At 58.7% G+C, this 20,012-nt stretch overlaps 1 protein-coding gene across 1 annotated transcript; it reads right to left on the bottom strand.

Annotated features, from left to right (window-relative positions):
* Nucleotides 1-4,804: 4,804 nt before the first annotated feature.
* LOC126035137 (transmembrane protease serine 9-like) lies at nt 4,805-19,498 on the bottom strand. Its single transcript, XM_049793228.1, has 8 exons — nt 19,135-19,498; nt 18,615-18,671; nt 17,976-18,098; nt 14,915-15,077; nt 13,577-13,824; nt 12,386-12,522; nt 8,840-8,988; nt 4,805-5,225 (listed from the first exon to the last, which is right to left on the bottom strand). Exons 1-8 carry the CDS (start codon nt 19,496-19,498, stop codon nt 4,805-4,807), a joined length of 1,662 nt encoding a protein of 553 aa, XP_049649185.1.
* Nucleotides 19,499-20,012: the final 514 nt, after the last annotated feature.

The following is a 20,012-nucleotide window of genomic DNA, read 5'->3' on the forward strand; positions in this document are numbered from 1 at the left end:
CCCAGTGCCCTCCCAGTGCCTCCCAGTTCTTTCCAGGGCATTCCCAGAGCCTTCCCAGTGCCCCCCGGCACATCCTAGTGACTCCCAGTGCCTCCCAGTGCCCTCCCAGTGCCTCCCAGTGCCCTCCCAGTGCCTCCCAGTTCTTTCCAGGGCATTCCCAGAGCCTTCCCAGTGCCCCCCGGCGCATCCTAGTGACTCCCAGTGCCTCCAGTGCCATCCCAGTGCTTCCCAGTTCCTCCTGGGACACCCCAGTACCTCCCAGTTCCTCCTGGAGCATCCCAGTACCTCCCAGTGCCTTCTGGGGTGTCCCAGTGCCTCCCAGTGCCTCCCAGTACCTCCCAGGGCATCCTATTGCCTTCCAGAGCCTCCCAGTGCCTCCCACAGCTTCCCAGTGCCTCCCAGTACTTCCCAGTGCCTTCCCAGTGTCTCCAGGGGACTCCCAGTGCGTCCTGTAGCCTTCTGGGCATCCCAGTACCTCCCACTCCTTCCCAGTAACTCCAGGGACCTCCCAGTGCCTGCCGGTACCTCCCAGTATCTCCTAGTGCCTCCCAGTTCAACCCAGTGCCTGCTGGGGCTTCCCAGTGTCTCCAGCATCTCCCAGTGCCTCCCAGTACAAGCCAGTATGTCCCATTGCCTTCCAGAGCATCCCAGTATATCCCAGTCTGCCCCAGTGCCTCCCAAAATGTCCCAGCGCCTCCCAGTTTGTGTCTCAGTCTCTCCCAGGAAATGCCCTGCTCGCTCCCAGTATATCCCAGTACACCTCAGTGCATCCCAGTACACCCCCTGAGCCCCTCCAGGGCCTCCCAGTGCCCTTCCTGGCCTTCCCAGTTCATCCCTGTACCTCCCAGTTCACCCCCCCCCCCCCCCCGGTAGATATCAGGGCCTTCCCATGCTTCCCAGTATGTCCCAATGCCCTTCCCAGTGCCCCCCAGTTCATCTCCACACCTATCCGAGCCTTCCTGTGCTTCCCAGTATGTCCCAGTGCCCTTCCCAGTTCTTCCCAGTGCCCTTCTTGTCCTTCCCAGTTCATCCCTGTACCTCCCAGTTGACCCCCACAAATATCTGAGCCTTCCCGTGTTTTCCAGTATGTCCCAGTGCCCTTCCCAGTATGTCCCAGTGCCCTTCCCACTGCATCCCAGTGCCCTTCTTGTCCTTCCCAGTGCCCTTCTTGTCCTTCCCAGTTCAATCCCCGTACCTCCCAGTTGACCCATGCACCTATCTGAGCCTTCCCATGCTTCCCAGTATGTCCCAGTGCCCTTCCCAGTATGTCCCAGTGCCCTTCCCAGTGCATCCCAGTGCCCTTCTTGTCCTTCCCAGTGCTTCCCCGTACCTCCCAGTTGACCCATGCACCTATCTGAGCCTTCCCGTGCTTCCCAGTATGTCCCAGTGCCCTTCCCAGTATGTCCCAGTGCCCTTCCCAGTGCTTCCCAGTGCCCTTCTTGTCCTTCCCAGTGCTTCCCCGTACCTCCCAGTTGACCCATGCACCTATCCGAGCCTTCCCGTGCTTCCCAGTATGTCCCAGTGCCCTTCCCAGTATGTCCCAGTGCCCTTCCCAGTGCATCCCAGTGCCCTTCTTGTCCTTCCCAGTGCTTCCCCGTACCTCCCAGTTGACCCATGCACCTATCCGAGCCTTCCCGTGCTTCCCAGTATGTCCCAGTGCCCTTCCCAGTATGTCCCAGTGCCCTTCCCAGTGCATCCCAGTGCCCTTCTTGTCCTTCCCAGTGCTTCCCCGTACCTCCCAGTTGACCCATGCACCTATCCGAGCCTTCCCATGCTTCCCAGTATGTCCCAGTGCCCTTCCCAGTATGTCCCAGTGCCCTTCCCAGTGCTTCCCAGTGCCCTTCTTGTCCTTCCCAGTGCTTCCCCATACCTCCCAGTTGACCCATGCACCTATCTGAGCCTTCCCGTGCTTCCCAGTATGTCCCAGTGCCCTTCCCAGTATGTCCCAGTGCCCTTCCCAGTGCATCCCAGTGCCCTTCTTGTCCTTCCCAGTGCTTCCCCGTACCTCCCAGTTGACCCATGCACCTATCTGAGCCTTCCCATGCTTCCCAGTATGTCCCAGTGCCCTTCCCAGTATGTCCCAGTGCCCTTCCCAGTGCTTCCCAGTGCCCTTCTTGTCCTTCCCAGTGCTTCCCCGTACCTCCCAGTTGACCCATGCACCTATCCGAGCCTTCCCGTGCTTCCCAGTATGTCCCAGTGCCCTTCCCAGTATGTCCCAGTGCCCTTCCCAGTACTTCCCAGTGCCCTTCTTGTCCTTCCCAGTGCTTCCCCGTACCTCCCAGTTGACCCATGCACCTATCCGAGCCTTCCCGTGCTTCCCAGTATGTCCCAGTGCCCTTCCCAGTATGTCCCAGTGCCCTTCCCAGTGCATCCCAGTGCCCTTCTTGTCCTTCCCAGTGCTTCCCCGGACCTCCCAGTTGACCCATGCACCTATCTGAGCCTTCCCAGGCTTCCCAGTATGTCCCAGTGCCCTTCCCAGTATGTCCCAGTGCCCTTCCCAGTGCTTCCCAGTGCCCTTCTTGTCCTTCCCAGTGCTTCCCCGTACCTCCCAGTTGACCCATGCACCTATCCGAGCCTTCCCGTGCTTCCCAGTATGTCCCAGTGCCCTTCCCAGTATGTCCCAGTGCCCTTCCCAGTGCATCCCAGTGCCCTTCTTGTCCTTCCCAGTGCTTCCCCGTACCTCCCAGTTGACCCATGCACCTATCCGAGCCTTCCCATGCTTCCCAGTATGTCCCAGTGCCCTTCCCAGTATGTCCCAGTGCCCTTCCCAGTGCATCCCAGTGCCCTTTTTGTCCTTCCCAGTGCTTCCCCGGACCTCCCAGTTGACCCATGCACCTATCTGAGCCTTCCCAGGCTTCCCAGTATGTCCCAGTGCCCTTCCCAGTATGTCCCAGTGCCCTTCCCAGTGCTTCCCAGTGCCCTTCTTGTCCTTCCCAGTGCTTCCCCGTACCTCCCAGTTGACCCATGCACCTATCCGAGCCTTCCCGTGCTTCCCAGTATGTCCCAGTGCCCTTCCCAGTATGTCCCAGTGCCCTTCCCAGTGCATCCCAGTGCCCTTCTTGTCCTTCCCAGTGCTTCCCCGTACCTCCCAGTTGACCCATGCACCTATCCGAGCCTTCCCATGCTTCCCAGTATGTCCCAGTGCCCTTCCCAGTATGTCCCAGTGCCCTTCCCAGTGCATCCCAGTGCCCTTCTAGTCCTTCCCAGTGCTTCCCCGTACCTCCCAGTTGACCCCCACACCTCGAGGCCCCCTTCCTCCAGGCTCCTCCCACCTCCTGGAGTGGGCGGAGTCCAATTAACACCAGGTAACGAACTCCCTGGCCTCGGAAGGAAGGGGGGGGGGGGGACCCCAAAGGAGGGGCGAGGGCGGGCGAGCCCCAACGTGCCTCAGTTTCCCCCTTCGCCCTCTCCCGTAATCCCTTAATAACAGGGCGGGGCGGGGCCGGATCCCACCCACGGTCGGCGGGGGGGGGGGGGGCCACCCATGGTGAGGGTGAGGGGGGGTCAGATTTAAGGGGACCCCCAAATCAGGGGCAGATTTTTGGGGAACCCCCTCAAATCAGGGAGAAAATTTTGGGGATCCCCCCCAAGAAGGACAGAGAAATGGGGGACCCCCAAAAGAGGGGGCAGAGTTTTGGGGACCCCCCCAAATCAGGGGCAGAGTTTTGGGGACCCCCTAAATTAAGGAAAGAGTTTTGGGGACCCCCAAATCAGGGGAAGAATTTTGGGAACCCCCTCAAATCAGGGGCAAAGGGGACCCCTAAATTAGGGGTAGAGTTTTGGGGACCGGGACCCCCAAATGAGGGGCAGAGTTTTGGGGACCCCTAAATGAGGGGCAGAGTTTTGGGGACCCCCCCCCAAGAAGGATAGAGAACTGGGGGACCCCCAAATCAGGGGCAGAGTAAAGGGGACACCCCAAATCAGGGGCAAAGGGGACCCCCCAAATCAGGGGTGCAGTTTTGGGGACCCCTAAATCAGGGGCAGAGTTTTGGGGGGACCCCAAATCAGGGGTGAAGGAGACCACCCCCCCCAACTCAGGGGCAGAGTTTTGGGGACCCCCAAATCAGGGGCAAAGGGGACCCCTAATTTCAGGGCAGAGTTTTGGGGACCCCCAAATCAGGGTCAAAGGGGACCCCCCAAATCGGGGACAGAGTTTTGGGGACCCCTAAATCAGGGTCAGAGTTTTGGGGACCCCCCCCAAGAAGGACAGAGAACTGGGGGACCCCCAAAGGAGGGGCAGAATTTTGGGGACCCCCTAAATGAGGGGCAAAGGGGATCCCTAATTTCGGGGCAGAGTTTTGGGGACCCCCCAAATCAGGGGTAAAGGGGACCCCCCCCAAATGAGGGGCAGAGTTTTGGGGACCCCCAAATCAGGGTCAAAGGGGACCCCCCAAATCAGGGACAGAGTTTTGGGGACCCCTAAATCAGGGTCAGAGTTTTTGGGGACCCCCCCCAAGAAGGACAGAGAACTGGGGGACCCCCAAAGGAGGGGCAGAATTTTGGGGACCCCCTAAATGAGGGGCAAAGGGGATCCCTAATTTCGGGGCAGAGTTTTGGGGACCCCCCAAATCAGGGTCAAAGGGGACCCCCCCAAATCAGGGACAGAGTTTTGGGGACCCCTAAATCAGGGTCAGAGTTTTGGGGACCCCCAAATGAGGGGCAAAAGGGACCCCCAAATCAGGGACAGAGTTTTGGGGACCCCCCCCAAGAAGGACAGAGAACTGGGGGACCCCCAAAGGAGGGGCAGAATTTTGGGGACCCCCCCAAATGAGGGTGAAGGGGACCCCCAAATCAGGGTCAGAGTTCAGGGGACCCCAAAAGCCGGGGCAGATACCGGTGACCCCAATTTCCGCCCCCCGCCGCCCCCCCCGGGTGTCACCGGGGTTGCTTCCTCCGGGTGTAAATCAGGAGGAAGGTCCTTGGGGCCAACGGGGCGGTTCCCGGCCCCGCCCTCCCTCCCTCCGCCCCCACGGGCGTGTCCTCGGTGACACGTCTCGGGTCCCCCCCAAATATCTTCGGGGGGGGGGGGGTGGGGGCGGGACGACACCTCGGTGGCCCACCCAACGTCCCGTGTCACCTCCCGCCCCACGGCATTCTGGGTAGTGACGTCTTCGTCGTCATCGTCGTCATCATCGTCGTCATCGTCATCGTCATCGTCATCGTCGCCGCCTTTCTTGAGCGCCCGCCAGGTCCCGCCGGAGAACTGGGGTGACAGGTTTGGGGACCTCGAGGTGGGCACCCATCGCAGGTGAAGATGCCACCCATTGGGTTGGACACCCACCTTCGAACCCAAGGTCAGATGTCACCCATGGTGGTGGGCACCCATCGCGAACGAAGATGCCACCCATTGGGTTGGGTGCCTGTCTTCATCCCCATGGTGAGATGTCACCCGTGGTGGGCACCCATCGTCAGCGCAGATGCCACCCATTGGGTTGGGTGCCTGTCCCCAAGGTGAGATGCCACCCGTGGTGGTGGGCACCCAACACAGGTGACACCCATTGGGTTGGGCACCCATCTTCGTCCCCAAGGTCAGATGTCACCCATGGTGGTGGGCACCCATCACTGGTGGAGATGCCACCCATGGAGATGGGTGCCTGTCTTTGTCCCCATGGTTAGATGCCACCCATGGTGGTGGGCACCCATTGCCAGTGCAGATGCCACCCGTTGGGTTGGGTGCCTGTCCCCAAGGTGAGATGCCACCCGTGGTGGTGGGCACCCATCGCAGGTGACACCCATTGGGTTGGGCACCCGTCCTCGTCCCCATGGTTAGATGCCACCCATGGTGGTGGGCACCCATCGCGAATGAAGATGCCACCCATTGGGTTGGGTGCTTGTCTTCATCCCCATGGTGGTGGGCACCCATCACAGGTGAAGATGCCACCCATTGGGTTGGGCACCCGTCTTTGTCCCCATGGTCAGATGTCACCCATGGTGGTGGGCACCCATCGCTGGTGCAGATGCCACCCATGGAGATGGGTGCCTGTCTTTGTCCCCATGGTTAGATGCCACCCATGGTGGTGGGCACCCATCACAGGTGAAGATGCCACCCGTTGGGTTGGGTGCCTGTCTTCATCCCCATGGTGGTGGGCACCCATCGCCGGTGCAGATGCCACCCATTGGGTTGGACACCTTTCCCCAAGGTCAGATGTCACCCATGGTGGTGGGCACCCATCGTCAGCGCAGATGCCACCCGTTGGGTTGGGTGCCTGTCCCCATGGTCAGATGTCACCCATGGTGGTGGGCACCCATCGCTGGTGGAGATGCCACCCATGGAGATAGGTGCCTGTCTTCGTCCCCATGGTTAAATGCCACCCATGGTGGTGGGCACCCATCGCTGGTGGAGATGCCACCCATGGAGATGGGTGCCTGTCTTCGTCCCCATGGTTAGATGCCACCCATGGTGGTGGGCACCCATCATCAGCGCAGATGCCACCCATTGGGTTGGGTGCCTGTCCCCAAGGTGAGATGCCACCCGTGGTGGTGGGCACCCATCGCAGGTGACACCCATTGGGTTGGGCACCCGTCCTCGTCCCCATGGTTAGATGCCACCCATGGTGGTGGGCACCCATCTCTGGTGGAGATGCCACCCATGGAGATGGGTGCCTGTCTTCGTCCCCATGGTTAGATGCCACCCATGGTGGTGGGCACCCATCATCAGCGCAGATGCCACCCATTGGGTTGGGTGCCTGTCCCCAAGGTGAGATGCCACCCGTGGTGGTGGGCACCCATCGCAGGTGACACCCATTGGGTTGGGCACCCGTCCTCGTCCCCATGGTTAGATGCCACCCATGGTGGTGGGCACCCATCGCGAATGAAGATGCCACCCATTGGGTTGGGTGCTTGTCTTCATCCCCATGGTGGTGGGCACCCATCACAGGTGAAGATGCCACCCATTGGGTTGGGCACCCGTCTTTGTCCCCATGGTCAGATGTCACCCATGGTGGTGGGCACCCATCGCTGGTGCAGATGCCACCCATGGAGATGGGTGCCTGTCTTTGTCCCCATGGTTAGATGCCACCCATGGTGGTGGGCACCCATCACAGGTGAAGATGCCACCCGTTGGGTTGGGTGCCTGTCTTCATCCCCATGGTGGTGGGCACCCATCGCCGGTGCAGATGCCACCCATTGGGTTGGACACCTTTCCCCAAGGTCAGATGTCACCCATGGTGGTGGGCACCCATCGTCAGCGCAGATGCCACCCATTCGTGGGCACCCATCGCTGGTGCAGATGCCACCCATGGAGATGGGTGCCTGTCTTCGTCCCCGTGGTTAGATGCCACCCATGGTGGTGGGCACCCATCGCGAACGAAGATGCCACCCATTGGGTTGGGCACCCATCTTCGTCCCCAAGGTCAGATGTCACCCATGGTGGTGGGCGCCCATCACACGTGAAGATGCCACCCGTTGGGTTGGGTGCCCGTCCCCATGGTTAGATTCCACCCGTGGTGGTGGGCACCCATCGCAAACGCAGGGTGCTAATTAGAAGCCTAATTACTCCTAACGAGGTTTCCGTGTCCCTCTCCAGATGCCCCCGCAGGACCTTCCCTGAGGTCCCTTCGCGTCCCCAGCTCCTCCCCCTCCCTTCCCCGGCTGCTTTCAACGAAGCTCCTAATTAGCGCCGCCTCCGCTCCTCGCCTGCTATAATTAATTCATTAATTAACCGAGTAATTCATTAGGGCGGGGGCCCTCCGGCCCATGAAGCTGCCTCGAAATTTGGGGAGAAGAAAGCTCCCGGCACCTCTAGGTGTACGGGGATTTGGCCCCGGATTAATTAACTCCATTAATTAGTTTTATTAATTAGGCTCTTTTCCCAGTGTGAGGTAGGGAGGAGGAACCTGTGTCTCGTCATAAATGGGGGGGGGGGGGGCTGTTCTCGTTAACACTAACGAGGGAAATCCAGCCGGGTCGCTCATTAAATGGTTGGTTCCCCCCCCTTCCCCAAATCCAGTTACGCCCCCCCCCCCAAATTCCCGCTGACCCCCACTCCCCAGTGCTCCCAATTCCTGCTGCCCCCCCAAATCCAGTTCCCCCCAGTTCCCACTGACCCCCACTCCCCAGCGCTCCCAGTTCCCCCCCAATTCCCACTCCCCAGCGATCCCAGTGCCCCCAATTCCCACTGCCCCCCCCCAAATCCAGTTCCCCCCAATTCCTGTTGACCCCCACTCCCCAGTGCTCCCAGTGCCAATTCCCACTGCCCCCCCCAAAATCCAGTTCCCCCCAATTCCCACTGACCCCCACTCCCCAGTGCTCCCAGTGCCCCCAATTCCTACTGCCCCCTCCAATCCAGTTACCCCCCCAATTCCCACTGACCAGTACTCCCCAGTGCTCCCAGTTACCCCCCAAATTCCCACTGCCCCCCAAATCCAGTTCCCCCCGATTCCCGCTGACCCCCACTCCCCAGTGCTCCCAGTTACCCCCCCCAATTCCCGCTGACCCCCACTCCCCAGCGCTCCCAGTTCCCCCCCAATTCCCACTCCCCAGCGATCCCAGTGCCCCCAATTCCCACTGCCCCCCCCAAAATCCAGTTCCCCCCAATTCCCACTGCCCCCCCCCGCCCCAATCCAGTTACCCCAGTGCCGAGCACAACAGGTCCAACTGGTTGGGGGTGTGGTTTTCCCATCGACCCCTCAGCCCCGCCCCCCTTCCACGACTCCATCCCTCCGTTTTCGCTCTTTTCCTTTATTTTTCCAACCCAAATCTCACTGTTTCCCAAGTGCATTCTGGGAAAATTTTTTTCCCCCCCCCCCCCCCCCCCTCCTGCCCCCCTCCCACAATAAATGGGGGAGTTTGGGGGGGGGGGCGAAATCCCTCGTGGTGGTGGTGGAGCCGAAAATCTCACTGCCTCCCGATGCATTTTCTGATCCAAGGCACGGCTCGGCAGACGTTGGAGTAGACGCCGGGTTGTCCTCGGCGCCCGCAGACGGCCATGCCCCACGACACCACCCCCTGCAGCATCCCGTTGCACACGAGGGGGCCACCGGAGTCACCCTGGGGGGGAGAAGGGCACGTGGTGGGTCTCAATTTTGGGGCACGGACCTTGGGTGGGTCATTCTACGCGCCGTGGCTCGTCCCTGGTTTTATGGGTCGGGTTGGAGATAATGGTGGAGGAACCCAAGGTTTGCGCGAGCCCGTCAACGTGGCGTGACCCAGCGTCATGGTTCAAGGAGAAGGTCGTTGGTGGCAACCCAAACCTTGCATGCGCCCGTCAACGTGCCGCGACCCAGGGTCATGGCTCAAGGAGAAAGTTGGTGGGAACCCAAAACTCGCATGAGTCCGTCAACGTGGCGTGACCCAGCGTCATGGCTCAAGGAGAAAGTTGGTGGGAACCCAAAACTCGCATGAGCCCGTCAACGTGGCGTGACCCAGCGTCATGGTTCAAGAAGGTCATCGGTGGGAACCCAAAACTCGCACGAGCCCGTCAACGTGGCGTGACCCAGCGTCGTGGTTCAAGGAGAAGGTTGGTGGTGGGAACCCAAAACTCGCATGAGCCCGTCAATGTGTCGTGACCCAGTGTCATGGTTCAAGAAGGTCATTGGTGGGAACCCAAACCTCGCACGAGACCGTCAACGTGCCATGACCCAGCGTCATGGCTCAAGAAGGTCATTGGTGGGAACCCAAACCTCGCACGAGCCTGTCAACGTGCCGTGACCCAGTGTCATGGCTCAAGAAGGTCATTGGTGGGAACCCAAACCTCGCACGAGCCCGTCAACGTGCCATGACCCAGCGTCATGGCTCAAGGAGAAGGTTGGTGGTGGGAACCCAAACCTCGCACGAGCCTGTCAACGTGCCGTGACCCAGCTCCACAGCTCAAGGAGAAGGTTTTTGGTGGGAACCCAAAACTCGCACGAGCCCGTCAACGTGCCGTGACCCAGCATCATGGCTCAAGGAGAAGGTTGGTGGTGGGAACCCAAACCTCGCACGAGCCCGTCAACGTGCCATGACCCAGTGTCATGGTTCAAGAAGGTCATTGGTGGGAACCCAAACCTTGCACGAGCCCGTCAACGTGCCATGACCCAGCATCATGGTTCAAGAAGGTCATTGGTGGGAACCCAAACCTCGCACGAGACCGTCAACGTGCCGTGACCCAGCGTCATGGCTCAAGCAGAAGGTCGGTGGTGGGAACGCAAACCTTGCATGAGCCTGTCAACGTGCCGTGACCCAGTGTCATGGTTCAAGAAGGTCATTGGTGGGAACCCAAAACTCGCACGAGCCTGTCAACGTGCCGTGACCCAGCTCCACAGCTCAAGGAGAAGGTTTTTGGTGGGAACCCAAAACTCGCACGAGCCCGTCAACGTGCCATGACCCAGCGTCATGGTTCAAGAAGGTCATCGGTGGGAACCCAAAACTCGCACGAGCCCGTCAACGTGGCGTGACCCAGCGTCGTGGTTCAAGGAGAAGGTTGGTGGTGGGAACCCAAAACTCGCATGAGCCCGTCAATGTGTCGTGACCCAGTGTCATGGTTCAAGAAGGTCATTGGTGGGAACCCAAACCTTGCACGAGCCCGTCAACGTGCCAGCGTCATGGCTTAAGAAGGTCATTGGTGGGAACCCAAACCTCGCACGAGCCCGTCAACGTGCCATGACCCAGTGTCATGGCTCAAGGAGAAGGTCGGTGGTGGGAACCCAAACCTTGCACGAGCCCGTCAACGTGCCGTGACCCAGCGTCATGGCTCAAGAAGGTCATTGGTGGGAACCCAAAACTCGCACGAGCCCGTCAACGTGGCGTGACCCAGCATCGTGGTTCAAGGAGAAGGTTGGTGGTGGGAACCCAAAACTCGCATGAGCCCGTCAATGTGTCGTGACCCAGCGTCATGGTTCAAGAAGGTCATTGGTGGGAACCCAAACCTCGCACGAGACCGTCAACGTGCCATGACCCAGCGTCATGGCTCAAGAAGGTCATTGGTGGGAACCCAAACCTCGCACGAGCCCATCAACGTGCCATGACCCAGCGTCATGGCTCAAGGAGAAGGTTGGTGGTGGGAACCCAAACCTCGCACGAGCCTGTCAACGTGCCGTGACCCAGCTCCACAGCTCAAGGAGAAGGTTTTTGGTGGGAACCCAAAACTCGCACGAGCCCATCAACGTGCCGTGACCCAGCGTCATGGTTCAAGAAGGTCATCGGTGGGAACCCAAAACTCGCACGAGCCCGTCAACGTGGCGTGACCCAGCGTCGTGGTTCAAGGAGAAGGTTGGTGGTGGGAACCCAAACCTTGCATGAGCCCGTCAACGTGCCATGACCCAGTGTCATGGTTCAAGAAGGTCATTGGTGGGAACCCAAACCTCGCACGAGCCCGTCAACGTGCCAGCGTCATGGCTCAAGAAGGTCATTGGTGGGAACCCAAACCTCGCACGAGCCCGTCAACGTGCCATGACCCAGCGTCATGGCTCAAGGAGAAGGTTGGTGGTGGGAACCCAAACCTCGCACGAGCCTGTCAACGTGCCATGACCCAGTGTCATGGTTCAAGAAGGTCATTGGTGGGAACCCAAACCTTGCACGAGCCCGTCAACGTGCCAGCGTCATGGCTCAGGAAGGTCATTGGTGGGAACCCAAACCTTGCACGAGCCCATCAACGTGCCGTGACCCAGTGTCATGGTTCAAGAAGGTCATTGGTGGGAACCCAAACCTCGCACGAGCCCGTCAACGTGCCATGACCCAGTGTCATGGCTCAAGGAGAAGGTCGGTGGTGGGAACCCAAACCTTGCACGAGCCCGTCAACGTGCCGTGACCCAGCGTCATGGCTCAAGAAGGTCATTGGTGGGAACCCAAAACTCGCACGAGCCCGTCAACGTGGTGTGACCCAGCGTCGTGGTTCAAGGAGAAGGTTGGTGGTGGGAACCCAAACCTTGCACGAACCCGTCAACGTGCCAGCGTCATGGCTCAAGAAGGTCATTGGTGGGAACCCAAAACTCGCACGAGCCCGTCAACGTGGCATGACCCAGCGTCGTGGTTCAAGGAGAAGGTTGGTGGTGGGAACCCAAACCTTGCATGAGCCCGTCAACGTGCCATGACCCAGTGTCATGGTTCAAGAAGGTCATTGGTGGGAACCCAAACCTCGCACGAGACCGTCAACGTGCCATGACCCAGTGTCATGGCTCAAGGAGAAGGTTGGTGGTGGGAACCCAAACCTCGCACGAGCCCGTCAACGTGCCGTGACCCAGCGTCATGGCTCAAGAAGGTCATTGGTGGGAACCCAAATCTTGCACAAGCCCGTCAACGTGCCGTGACCCTTCCGTGGTTTTATGGCTTGGTTGAAGGAACCCAAGACTTGCGTGGACTCATCTCACCTTGGTTTTGAACCCAAAGCCACACCAAGACCCTCTTTTCCCCAGCAGCAACCTGGGAGGTGGCTAAAGGGACGTCACCCCCCCCCCCCTCTTCCTCTTACCTGGCAGGAATCGATGCCCCCCTGGGGGACGCCGGCGCAGAACATGTTGGGGGTGATGGCGTTCCCGTAGGCTCTGGTGCATTTGTCCTTCCCAAAGGTTTGGATGGCGGCGCACTGCAAATTTTTGGGCAGATACGCTGCACGACAAGGGATGGAGAGGGACACGGTGAGAAGGGGCAGCCCCCTAATGCCGAGGCCCGAGCAGACCTCATTACGCTTTTGGTAGGGTTCTTTGGGAGCTGGATGATGGAGATGCCTCCATCAGAGATGGGGAGGTCGACACGAAGGACTCCCCAAATCCCGAAGGGAAAAACTCAACCCCAAAGGGAAAACCCAACCCCAAAGGGAAAAACTCAACCTCAAAGGGAAAAACTCAACCTCAAAGGGAAAACCCCAACCCTGAAGGGAAAAATCAACCCCGAAGGGAAAACCTCAACCCTGAAAGGAAAACTCAACCCCGAAGGGAAAAACTCAACCCCAAAGGGAAAAATCAACCCCGAAGGGAAAAACTCAACCCCAAAGGGAAAAATCAACCCCGAAGGGAAAAACTCCACCCCAAAGGGAAAAGCTCCACCCCGAAGGGAAAACCCCAACCCTGAAGGGAAAACTCAACCCCAAAGGGAAAAATCAACCCCAAAGGGAAAAACTCCACCCCGAAGGGAAAACCCCAACCCTGAAGGCAAAAACTCAACCCCGAAGGGAAAAACTCCACCCCGAAGGGAAAAACTCAACCCTGAAAGGAAAACTCAACCCCGAAGGGAAAAATCAACCCCGAAGGGAAAAATCAACCCCGAAGGGAAAAACCCCAACCCTGAAGGAAAAACCCTAATCCCAAAGGGAAAACCTCAACCCCGAAGGGAAAAACTCAATCCCGAAGGGAAAAACTCAACCCCGAAGGGAATACCCAACCGCAAAAGGAAAGCCCAACCCCGAAGGGAAAACCCCAACCCCGAAGGGAAAACCCCAACCCCGACGGGAAAACCCCAACCCCGACGGGAAAACCCCAACTAGACGTCATTCTCCGTGGGGAGCCGCTCCCTGGGCAGAGTTAAGGTGACGTCAGGGAAGACCTTATCCCACTTTCCCAGCTGAGGAAGCCGCCCGATCTCCTTGGCGAGCCCTCTCCCCTGCCCAATTCCCTCCACCCGCCATCCCGCCTCTTCCACCGAGATCTCCACCGGGAACCAGTACCTCCAGGGGACTTGGTCGTGCCCCAACCGGAGACGCTGCACCTCATCCCGTCCATGGGACACCTCGTAGCTAATCGGATCTTCTTGATGCTGTTGCTGAACTGAACGGGTTTGTTCAGCCTCAGGAGCATGAAGTCGTTGTCGTTCTTCCGGGGATTGTAGGCTGGATGGACCTGGAGCTTTGAAATCGACCTCACTTGCCCCGTTCCGTCCCGTAACGTGTCCGTCCCGATTAACACCCTAAGGTCCCTGCCCGGGGAAGAAGGTCAAGAAATCAGTGCTGGTCCCTCCAGAGGAGACAAATAAACCCTTGGCCTCAAGGGTTGGCCAGCAGGGAGATGATGGAGACCTGGCCGTTGAAGCTTCTCCGCGTTCGGTGGGCAGAATTAAGGTGATCCGGCGGTGGGACCACTGTATCCCATTTCCCTGGGGGAGGAGACCAGGAAAATACGCTCATGCCTTGAGGATTCATGAACCAGCTCTTCTCCAAGAGCTCTTCGATGGCCCAGATACCCTGGGGCCACCGTCATGGGAAACTGTTGCGTCTCTTGACTTCATCTTCCCGACTCCGGGAGGTCCAACGTCTCGATGACGTTGCCCTCGGCCCGACTTCTCGCCGACTTTATTTTTTTTTTCCCCCCCCATGATTTCCCCTCCAAAACGTCCATTTTCCTCTCGCGGGACCTCGCGGAGGAACTGGCCAACCTTGGCTGAGGGGGAACCTGCTCCGCTTAGTGGCGTCACCTGGAAAAAGGAGGTGACCGGACCTCAAAGTTCGGGGGAGGGAGGTTGTGTTCCCTTAGGAATTCAGAGCTGGAGGTTGTCACCCCGCGAAGGACCCGTCAGCTCCTCCGGTCTCCAGGCGGAGGACGGCTGTGCCTTGATTGCCCTCTAGAAGTATCACCATCCAGATGCTAACATCTGGAGATACCCATCGACGTCTAGAGCTACGGGTCATGGGACACCGGCCACTCTGGAGGTAACATCTGGGCTACAAATATCTGGACGTACCAACATCTGGATACCTCTGGTACCTCTCTCTGGAGCTACCAACCCCTGGAGGGACCAGGTTCAGTATGACCAACTTCTGGACACCAATATCTGGAGGCGTTCACATCTGGAGACGACAAAACTCCGGAGATGCCAACATCTGGGGCATCTTTCTCCGGATATCACCACGCGGAAGCAAGCGTCGCCTTCCAGAAGTGCCAACATCTGGGCACGAAACCTGAAGGCACCCACCCCAGGGGACCCACCTCTCCCCCTCGGTCCTTGAGGGGACCAAGGAGACGTCGTTTCCCAGGAAGCCATGGGGTAGGTGAGCACGGAACCGGCTTACCTGATTGGCTGTCTGCAGTGGGCGGCTGTCAAGACCCATTGGGCGTCTATCAAGCTTCCCCCGCAAAGAATTTGGCCCCTCTTGATAAGGGCAACTTGGAAAGGTCGTTGGTTGATGGAGCAGGGTTTCCCACCGATGATCCGGGACTCGTCCTCCTCCGGCACTGAAACACAGAGCACCAAAGGGCACCGTCAACGCCCTGTGGGGCTGGAGGCAGCCGCCAAGTCTTCCGAAGAAAGACACCTGCCGTTTTGGGTTGAAAAGAAGACGAAACGTTGCAAAAAAAAAAAAAAAAAAAAAAGGGTCTTTGAAAAGGGGAAAGGAAAGGGAAAAAGTCTCTATTTTTCAGTCTTAAACTCCCATCGGAACACTCCAAATCACCTTAAAAACCTAAAAATACGCTTTTTTTTTCATTTACTGAGTCATCTATCGGCCTACTGGGCTTTTTTTTTTTTGGTGAAAAAGGGTTGACAGGCTTTTTTTCGGGGGAGTTGATTTGGGGAGCAGTTGAAATCCAACCGTTTGTAGCCAAAACTTGAATCAATCCTCGAAGGTCTGTTTTCTCCTGGTGCCATTTGACGGAGCCCAATGACTCCGTGACCCGACCACTCCTCCCAGGCAGAGGACTGGAGGTGGGACCTCCCACGAGGAGACCCCTTTGGGACCGGTTTGTCTTGCCGGATGGTGCCAATGAGGTGTCCTGGAAATCACCGAGCGTTGGGGAAGTCACCAGGAGCCACTTATCTCCGCCGGTTTCGCCATGTGCCTCTGGGAGGGGCATCCGTTCCACCTCGACGATTCCTCCCAGCCCGAGATCGGACTCCAAAAAGGAAGATGACGCAGATCTAAAAGAGCTGATGGCTTCGTCCTCGGTCGGTGAGAAAGCCTGTAGGACCAGCTCGAAAAGCATCCTACCTCCCGGATGGCTCACGCACCCAGAACTCCTAGTTAGGGCCAGGGAAGGAGACGGTTGCATCAACACAAGCAGGAGAAGCCCTGACGCGGGGAGAAACGATAAGAGGAATTTCCTCGGGAATGCGAGTCCTTACGTCAACGCTGGAGCTGAGACGTCTCCGTCCCCGTCGGGTTGATTTGAGAAGGAAGGGCGAGCGCCGTCAACTTGGTTTAGGGTGTGGGGTTTTTTTTGGCTCAGATCATAGAAAAAGGGTCTTATTGCTAGAAACGCCCCATTTCTGACACGGATTTCCCGATTTTTCCCATCTCTGGAGGCATCTCCCTTGGCTTTTAGTCGCTGCGGAAGCATCTCCCTTGGCTTTAGGTGGCTGCAGATGGGCGTCCGCTGGAGTTACCCGACGTCGCTGGTCCTCGGGGAGAGGAAGGGACCATTCTGAGAGGCAACCCCACCCCATCCAACGTCGGGCGTTTACGAGATTGCCCCTCCCCTCGTTAGGGTATTTATCATAAATGAGGTTTACAGGGTGACCGTCTTGAGGAGGTGACCACCTTAAGGGCATGACCATGCAATGCTCCGCTCGCGTGACCACCCAATGGGAGTCCAAAGCCTTGCGACGTGCTCGGGACCCTCAAGGTCACTGGAGGAGACCCCTGATGCTGAGTTGTGTCCGAGTGGGAACAGACAAAGTGGGTTTTTTTTTAAAAAAAAAGGATAATCGATTCAAAAAAGGTGGTTTTTTTCAAGAAAAAGACCTCTCTCCCACCTCAAAAACACGCAGTAGGACTTTCAAATGGGTGATACCAAGTCCTTGTTCTCCGAGGTGTCCTCACAGGTTTTGGGGCCGAGTCCTCCACGCCGTGGTCTGGGGCATCCCAGATGTTTTTGGCTAATTCGGGGGAGAAGTCGCGAGTCCAAGCGTTGACCACCTCGGGGAAGAGTTGCATTGATCGCAGCGCGTGCATGGTGGCTCCGGTCCACGGCATCTGCAATCACCTTCCGCTGAAGGTTGGGACATTGGAATTTACCAGCGGGACTGGTTTGTGCTGGTGGGAATTACAGCCTGTGACAGGTGACCATGGGTGACGCCCGAATTTCAAGCCGCCTGGAATTTGCCACTATCCGGTCCCGGCAACGCTGCCAGAGTCAAAGGGTGGGAACCATCCTCCCGCAAATGCTCATCGGGGAAGCATCCCTGGTCATCCCAAGAGCCGTCCTTGAGCCTTCGGAGACCAACCAGTGGGTTTAGATTCCACCAAGCTCCTTGAAGGCATCTCAGCAGCTTCCCTGAGCTCCCGTGGTGGAGGGGTATCCATCAACAAAGGCCAATCGGCGGAGGCAACGCGAGATGGTGGATCCTGCCCAGCGGTGGAATCCATCCCTTGGATTTCCAGAGGCTACTGGCAACCAGAGAGCTCCAACCGAGGTGATGGTACCTCCATCCCAAAGATCTGCCCCCAAGAAAACAGTTCTCGGACGGTCCCGGGGCAAATTGTCGAGCCAGTGTGTTTGGACATGACCTTGTTCCTTCTCCGCAGGACCTGGGCGTTTGGGATTCAGTTCTGGGGACACGGATTTGGGTTAAGAGGCACCGAGATCAGGTCAGATCCGAGGTCTTGGCATCCAACGGTCAGAAACCACGGGACTCCTCTTTCCACCCGGAGACCCATCCGTTTGGGTTCTCCTTTGGCAGAGCATCATTTTGGAGGCCAGAAGAAAGGAATGGGATGCTCCCGTCGGGATTAAGTCTCTCCTTTCTTTCCATCACCCCGGGTGACACTTTTCGTCTCCTCCTTTTTGCGGCTGTAACAGAAATCCCCGTGCAAACTTCCAGAGGAGGGAAAGAAGTTATCCCGGCGATCCCAGCGCCTCCAAGGGGATGCGGGGATTTTCCTCTGCGTCTCTTACGGGCCCCGTTTTCCCACGTCAAGGGGATTGCTTTCTCTCAGCTCGAAACCAAAACAGGTTTCGTAACCGTAGGGCCTTGCCCAAACCTTCCTGTCGGCAAGATTCCCATCAGCCAAGAGAAGGGATCTCCCCATCCCATCCCATCCCATCCCATCCCATCGGACACAGTCCCCTACAAGGTGCCCGTGAAACACTCCCGGTGGCTCCATCCCTCCCTCCTCGGCCACCGCGTTGACTTACGCTCGTCGCCTTCGTTGCCTTTCACCTGAGCTCGCGCCGGCGGCAGGGCGGTCAACACCACTCCGGCTGCGAGGATGAAGATGGGGATGAAGCTGAAGGCCCCGCGCCCGTCATGAGCCATTCCTGGGGCAGAAAATACAAACTGGATCAGCTCCGGGGTGGTCGACGTCAACGTGGGGACTACGGAGAAGGTCCTCGGTGGTGTCCTTCTGCCTCCCGTGTGGGATGGAGGCCACATCGCCAAGATGCTGGTGGTGTTTTGGTGCAACTTCCCCCTTACAGACCTTGGGGTGGTCTTGGACCCTCTTCTCCACCGCGTTTTGGTTGAGTTCCACCAAACCCACCTACACGAGCTCAGGAAGGACCACCTCCCCCCCCCATCATCTCCACGAAACTGGGAGAGCCGAGCTAAACTGGGATACGGAGGGCATTCCCACCTAAACCCATCCAAACCAGAGCCACCCCACGTGGGCTGAGCGCCTGGGGCCGGATGGATCCAACCCATAGGAAACATCCACCGAGAGGTGGGGGATCCCCGGACGCCTGTTTTCCCACGCCGCCCCGCGGCATCCATCCCTCGTCGCGACATCCATCCCTGGTCGCGACACCCGTGGTCCTGGCCGTTGGGGATGGACTCACCTGCCGGAGGAGAAGGACAGGGCCGGCTCGGCGTGTCGGGAAGCTGAGAGCCGGTGGCTTGGGGATATTTATACCCGGGATGAAAAGTAGGCCGTGTCTCCGGCGGGATGAGTCAAGAGCGGTTGGGCGACCGGTCGGCGCGGTAGCGGGGCGAGCGTGGCCCGTGGGTGTCTCCCCGTCCCCGGGAGAACGATTAGGGCTTTGATGTCCCAAAGGAAACGCCGACGGGATCCTCGGCAAACGGGAAAAGCCCGCTCCTCCTATCATCGGAACCACCCCGGACATGGGGAGCGGGGCGGAGGAGGGGGGGGGGGGTGTAAGGAGTCCCCAAAACAGGGTTGACCCCTCCCCATGTCCTGGGGGGAATTGGGGGGGGGGGTCCCTTCCCACCCCCAGGGCAGGATGGGGGTGTCGGGGTGATGATCCAACCCCTTGGGTGTTGGGAAATGGGATGGGGTTGCCTCCTGCTCGCCCACTGCCCGTTGGGCCGGCCGCTTAGCCGGCCGTAAGGTTGCCCAACCGGCCGTCCGTCTGTCCGTCCGCCCGGCCGGCTGGTCGTTAAGTCCGCCCGGCCGGCTGTCCGCTCGCCTGGCCAGCCATCCGTCTGTCTGTCCGCTGATCCGGCTGCCTACCTGTCTGTCCGTCCCTCTGCCTGTCCGCCCAGCCATCTGTCTGTCTGTCTGTCCAAGCAACTGGAAGTCTGTCCGGATATCTGTCTGTCTGTCCTCCCACCTGCCTGTCCATCCATCCATCTCCCTGTCCACCTGACTGTAAGTCTGACCGTCCGTCTGTCCACCCAGCTGTCTACCTGTCTGGCCATCGGTCGGGGCATCCGACTGTAAGTCCGTCCAGCTGTCTGTCCCCCCATCCACGTATCTGTCCATCCAACTACGCCTGTCTGTCTGTCCATCCATCTACCTGGCCATTGGCCCATCCATCCATCCGTCCATCTGACTGCCAGTCTGTCTGTCCCACAGACGTCCCTCTGTCCATCTCTCTGTCCCAGCCGTCCATCTGCCGTTCATCTCGCCATCCCTTTGGCCATCAGCCCGTCTGTCCGTCCGTCTGCCATCGGCCACTCTATCCACTCACATCTCTTGTCCCCTCATCTCTATCTGTTCATCTCCACCGTATTCCCTCGTCTGTCCGTCCGTCCGTCCAGCTGTAGAGGTGTCTTGCCATCTGACTGTCTTGCCATCCTTCCAGTCAGCTGGATAGCTGTCTGTCTGTCTGTCCTATTTATCTGTCCATCCATCTATCGATCCATCCCTCCATCCCTCCATCTATCTTTCCATCCCTCTGTCCACCCCTCCATCTGTCCCTCTATTCCTCCATCTCTCTGTCCATCCCTCTGTCCATCCCTCCATCTGCCCATCTATCTACCATCTAGCTGTCCAT

This window comes from Accipiter gentilis, chromosome 37 (assembly GCF_929443795.1).
Source record: "Accipiter gentilis chromosome 37, bAccGen1.1, whole genome shotgun sequence".
Lineage (NCBI taxonomy): Eukaryota > Metazoa > Chordata > Aves > Accipitriformes > Accipitridae > Astur > Astur gentilis.